The sequence below is a fragment of the Halichoeres trimaculatus genome, unplaced genomic scaffold (assembly GCF_033239565.1).
Source record: "Halichoeres trimaculatus isolate MK-OKI-2021-1 unplaced genomic scaffold, fHalTri1.1 fHalTri1_scaffold_9, whole genome shotgun sequence".
Taxonomy (NCBI): domain Eukaryota; kingdom Metazoa; phylum Chordata; class Actinopteri; order Labriformes; family Labridae; genus Halichoeres; species Halichoeres trimaculatus.
This window is the reverse complement of record NW_027437188.1, coordinates 23,422,624-23,428,637: the sequence shown is the minus strand read 5'-3', so window position 1 is coordinate 23,428,637 and position 6,014 is coordinate 23,422,624. Positions and strand designations below refer to the sequence as shown.

The 6,014-nt window shown below is 40.8% G+C and overlaps 1 protein-coding gene across 1 annotated transcript in view; it reads left to right on the top strand.

Moving 5' to 3' along the window:
* LOC141797423 (neprilysin-like) overlaps positions 1-6,014 on the top strand; it is a 41,027-nt gene that overhangs the window by 19,715 nt on the left and 15,298 nt on the right. The window contains exons 5-11 of the mRNA XM_074678756.1: positions 3,332-3,412; positions 3,785-3,880; positions 3,963-4,081; positions 4,190-4,258; positions 4,915-5,049; positions 5,636-5,737; positions 5,840-5,976. Coding sequence (XP_074534857.1) covers positions 3,332-3,412; positions 3,785-3,880; positions 3,963-4,081; positions 4,190-4,258; positions 4,915-5,049; positions 5,636-5,737; positions 5,840-5,976 — 739 coding nt within the window. The remainder of the gene's footprint in view (positions 1-3,331; positions 3,413-3,784; positions 3,881-3,962; positions 4,082-4,189; positions 4,259-4,914; positions 5,050-5,635; positions 5,738-5,839; positions 5,977-6,014) is intronic.

Here is a 6,014-nt window from a genome sequence, read left to right as displayed (position 1 = left end):
GGGTTGACCTCATGAGGGTGTACATTCTTTAGAAAAACAACCAATGCTCTCGTCATCCATACAAACAGACTGTTGTATTATATAGACATCTGGTGTTAAGTGCCTCTGTGAATACATCTGATGCATGTTGAAATACTTAAGGGCTACATACTCAAGTGTGTTGCTTATTAGTTTAATGATGAAGAATGGAGTACCATAGACCTCATGAAATCTTAGTATCTGTGCACAGATTAAATTTTTGGTTCACTGCATTTATGCATGCCCTGTCACTTGCTTGGTTGTGTGATCCAACTAATTAATTAAATATTAAGAATTTAAGATCCCTGCTTATTACCATAAAAAATCTCAAATACCACTGATAATGAATCAACTGGTGTTTTTTAAAGTGCACTGAAGTCAGACTTTTCTGTCTTTTTTTCCAAGTTTACTGGCTGCTCAATGCAAAATTTTATGGAACTGATAAATAAATGAAAAAGAAGACTCATTTTTACCAGTTGGCAAGAAGTAGATTTGTTAGGTTCCAAACGACAAGAATTTCATTCTCATTTCTTGTTGGATCATTTATTTTTGGAAACTTGGTTTCAATGCAATGAGCTTTCAGTCTCCTCACATCTGAATAAAATCATTGTAGGTTTAAATATTTAGGTTTTGGTTTTTTTGAGCATGATTTATGTTGGCACAAATTATTGCAAAAGAGTTAGGATTAAGCCTTGTGCAGGCTTGATTAGTCACTGACTTTATTGCTTGCCTAATGGTTTGTCTGGCAAGTTGCATGTACGTGCAAACTTGCTTTGCTTACCAAAGATTTTCTCTAAGAAGGGGGGATCTTGAGCAATTGATGAAGCTATTGTGACTAAAACCTGATCTGTACTGATGCGATCACTGTTTGCACAACTTTGCTTGAGTAGCTTTGCTGATGCCAACGTGTGGGAGGTCTAATGAGATATATCCTGATCAGCAAAAGTGCCTACTTGCATATTTTGATGCATTTTGAAATTTCAAATACTTAAAAATCCTGAGATTAGAATAGAAATAACACGATCCACTGAAAATGATCATTTAAGAGACTTCATGAAATATCTGTGGAGTTTTGTACATAGCAGAACATGTTTGATATGAATGTAAATGCACATGGCTATGTAAAAAGAAACGTTGAAATGCAACATTCATAAGCTCCTGACTGTTTTCATCTAATGTCAACAGCTTGTTAATGCTTTTTCTTCCATGGCAAGCATCAAAGATGATCATAAAGTGAACAATTTGCATACAATTTGCATGTACAGGATGTTTGTCTGCTCGGAGTTTGATCAAATAAGATTAACACCATCCATTATTCATGATGCAATTCATGAAACCAAATCAGCAAAATAAATTCTGGTCACTCCATCCACAGGCTTCTGGAAAGTCAATCGTTGCATATTTTCAGGTGGAGGAAAACACAAAACAATAAGCCCTGAAGACAAACACACCTCACATGAATATGTATGCCGATGCTCTTTTTTTTTTCTTCCCCATTTTAGTTAAGTCAAGTAGGGCATTGAACCATGTCCAGGTATTGGATTTTACAGATTTCAAAGGATCACATCAAAACCCTCCCAAATCTCTGCAGAGTTTAACAACCGAGTGCTGTGTATCATGATAGCTGGAACTAACTGAAGTGACTCAGTCAAGATTTAAGCTCCCAATCCGTCAAGGCCTTTCTAAAATGTTCTTTTAAGAAGAGCCCTGCACCACCCAAGAGCCCTGACATACCGTATACTAGTTGAACCATCTGTGCTGAACTCTGATGCTGGAGCCAGACTTATAAGGTGTTTGAAGCACAAAAAGTACAACATACACTTTAACTTTTTTTATTCCTATATATATTTATATATGTTTTGGTGTTGCGTGTCAAATCACTCAACAGTTTAAGCTGAAGTTGTGCTAAAGTTGCCGGTTGAGTAGGTGTGGGTTTTTTTCTTGTTTTGAAGGACTGAAGGCAAAGAATTTCAAACACTATCATAACAAATCACTTGCATTTACCACAGTGGTTTTCAGCAAACGCCTAAATTACCATGTGGGCGTACGGCTGCACCTTGATGATGTGAACATTCATTTAAGCTCATTCCCATGCTTGGTGCTGCTGAAAAGCGACTCAGGATCCGCAGAAAGTTGTTCGTCTTCAAAGCTTCAGCATGCAACACAATGCCTTCAGGCTGAGCAGGAAGAGCATAATGTTGGTCCCACTCTGGCTTCCCCTCAGCTGAACTAGTTTACACCCCAACACTTATCACTCATTTTGATTAGCTGTCTGCCTTGAAACGCTATCTAGCCTGAGGCTTAGCTAACTGGCTTCCATATGCCCACAACAGGTGTTGAAGAGGCAATAAATGGAGGCAATGAAACAAGCAATGGTGCTCACTCTTGTTTTCAAACGGCCTTTTACAGCCACACCCACAGCTTTGTTGCACTTTGATTTCTTCCTTGCTTTTTTTAGCTGCTCTAAGGTCATCGCCCTCACCTTGAAAACCGCTGCTGCGCTAAAAATCCAATTTATAGCTGCTGGAGGAAATATGCACTGCTTTGGTTTATTTGACCTCTACAGCAAATGACCCAAATAATCACCCAAATGAAAAGATTAATCAAACCATAACAAATAGTTTGTGTTGAATTATTTATTCCATAACTTAATGAACAGATCGTCCATGCAGAGCTCGTGAGAACATTTTGTAACCATATCTTGTTGCTCTTGCTATTGTTATTCACTCGACACCTTTGATGATATAACCCGTCTTTTTTATTTCAAAGTTGGCAAAGTGTACTTGATATGATGTTGCAGAAGTGCAAGAAGAGTGAAAATTGAGTCTTCAGCCTGTGAAGTCTGTTCAGTAAGAAAGGGTTCACATTAAAGTTTTATTTGTTCTCTGTGAAGCTTTGATATTGATCAAGAAACTCTATTAAAATGTTAGGCAGTTCTGTCCAACTTTGCAACAGCTGTCATGTGAAAAAGTGAAGAATATTGACATTATTTTTCAATCAGTTCTTCTCATAACAAGTTTTCTTTCTCATATAGAGCTCATTGTCTCTGTCCCATCAGTGGTTGCTATGTATCGCCACGGTTGGAAGTTTATTTTGTTGGCACTGTCTAACCCAAGGACAGACAACACGCCTTAATTAAAATAATTGAGCACATCTGGACTGAATTTTGTTTTGCATCAACAAAAGCTAATGAAAAGCTTCATTGTACCTAAGGTTATCCACACCTACCTCTTCCTCCACATGTAAACTCTTCCTTCTCTTATCTCCCCACTCTTTCCTTCATGCCTGCTTCGTTTCTCTGCTCCATTTGTAGGTGTCCTTGAAAAAACAGAGGAGGGGGAAGCCGCCGCGCTCACCAAGGCCAAGACCCTTTACAAGTCCTGTACTAATGAGAGTGAGTCAGCAGGCTTCAGACTTGAGCACAGTTTTCTGTCTTCTTTTGCTCTAAAGAGAACATTTTTACTCACTGCCATCAAAGGTTATGCTTCTCTCATTCATTTTTTGCAGGGTTAAACTCAGTTGGGATTTTAAAACTGCCGTAATGATTTCAGTGAATTATTAGTCTTCAAGCTTTAAGGGCTCATGCTGTTTTGATAAATGTTTTTTCTTAAGTGTATTAAGGTGAAGATATCACATCATTAAGCTGTTTAAAAGTGCCCGAATTAACGTATGTTATCTGTGTTAAACAGAGGAAGAATGGATGTTTCTTTTCTTCTTTTAAGTTTATTTCTTCACAATTCAAACCAACTTTTGTGCTTCATTGCAGGTTTAATTGAGCTCAGAGGAGGAGCTCCTCTGCTTGAAACCCTGCCTGATGTGTTCGAGTGGCCCATGGCCGTGGATAACTGGGAAGCCAACTATGGTAGAGTGTTTCTTTTTCCATTTCACACCTCACAGGTTTCGGGAACAGTTCTCACTTCTTTTCTCTCTCTGTTTGTCGTCAGGTAAAACATGGAGGTTGGAGGATATCATCGCCAAGCTGAACGAGAAATACGGAGCTCAGCTCTTGGTTAACTTTTTTGTTGGCACAGATGACAGGGACTCCAATTCACACATCATTCATGTAGGTGTGCGACTGTAGATGAAAAGGCTTTGTTTCTCTGTTTCATTTGACATCCCATGCTCACGTAACCAGCTGGAGAATAACCAAACTCAAATATCTGCTTGCCAGTTTGACCAGCAGACAAACCTCGGCCTTGTGTCTAGAGATTACTACGCTTGCACAGGACCCTACACAGAGGTAAAGTTCACTATAGCACGCACATTTTTATAATTAAGATCTTTAACCAAACACTGGGTGCAGCATCCCCATGTGTTGATTTTTGGCTACTGCCACTGAGTCTGGGTTGCATGTCCCCTGGAGTTTTTTTCCAGGAAACATGATGCCCGACAAATAATGAGAGCATCAGTGGAAACATCAGAGCCTTAATTAACTTTGTGTTTATTTGCACGCTTACATGATTTTGCAAGCATGTGTGTATGCAATAAATGAAATGTACTCACAGGCAGCAAGTGATGATTAAACTCAGAGGGGCAAAACAGCACGGATTTGGTTGCGCCTCAATCCAGACCAGATGTGTGTGTTTAGAGCATACATCCTCTGTTCTGGTTTCACTTCCCAGTTTACTGTGGAGTTAAGATTGATATGCAGGGTGCAGCACACAACCACACTTAGCTCCAGGCAGGCTGAGGGTGTGTGTGTGTGTGTGTGTGTGTGTGTGTGTGTGTGTGTGTGTGTGTGTGTGTGTGTGTGTGTGTGTGTGTGTGTGTGTGTGTGTTTCTGCAAGTGCATGCATCCCACTGTTTTTTGGTCATTGGTTAAATCCAATTCAGCAACTTCCTTTCCTTCCTGTTTGGTTAAGTTATGAATATCCTGAATGTGTGTGTGTATGACAGGCATGTCGGGCCTACGAGCAATTCATGATTGACCTGGCGAAGCTGATCCGCACTGAACGCGGGCTGACCATCAATGAAACCAGCATCAGAGAGGAGGTTACACGTGTCATGGACTTTGAGAGAGACATTGCCAATGTAAGTGTGCATCTCCCAAAAGATGTTTTATTTATTATTTGGGATTTCAGAACTTCCACCTTGTCTCTAAAGAAGTACCTGAGAGGAAAAATGAACATGTCCTCCAGCAGCTCAATTCATAACTCATCATCTATCTCAACTCCCTATAACGGGGGGATTTTGTGAGCAAATAACTCCCGACATTACAACCGTCAACTCCGGTATTTGAATCCCAAACCTGCCTGCCCAGTGTGTGTTTGTGCTCTCCAGTCAGGAGCAGCTGCTGCGTGAAACAAGCCGTTAACCAGCCTGATCCCTGCGCGCCAACTTTTTCTCAGACATCAACAGGTTTCCACACTTTGTCATTCTGTGCCGGTCCGCTCTGCTCGCCTCCATGCTTGACTTCCCCTGCACTCGGCTGCTGGATTTTATAAGGCAGTCACCACTCGAGCTCTGACATTTACAGACCTGAAGCCTCCCGGGGGACTCTGAATATGTTTGTTGCTGCTGGACCTGTGCAGCGGTCGTGCACGTGTCAGGAAACAGGAGGGTGATGTTGTGACAGCTTTTTTGATTTTCCACCTCTCTGTCTTGCTCTCTCTCCAAGGCTACTGATACTCCAGAGGACCGTAACAACCCAGTGTTGCTTTACAACAAGATGGAGCTGGGCGATTTGAACGCCAACTTCACCCTTGAGGTTGAATCACAGGTAAAAATAGACTGTTTATCTGCCTGAATTCAGTTTTTCTTCCCTTAAGCTCTTTCCAATCTTTTTTCCTTCTTTCTCTGTTCTTTCGGACTCGTCCTGAAGGTATTCAACTGGAGTTACTTCACAGCGAAGATAATGGATACAGTCAACATCAGCATTCCTGACAGCGAAAAGGTCATAAACTACTCCCCCAACTATTACCGAAGACTCAACCTCATCTTGGCCAAATACACCAAGAGGTGTGTGGTAGTATGAGTGTGTGATTATGTGTGTATCA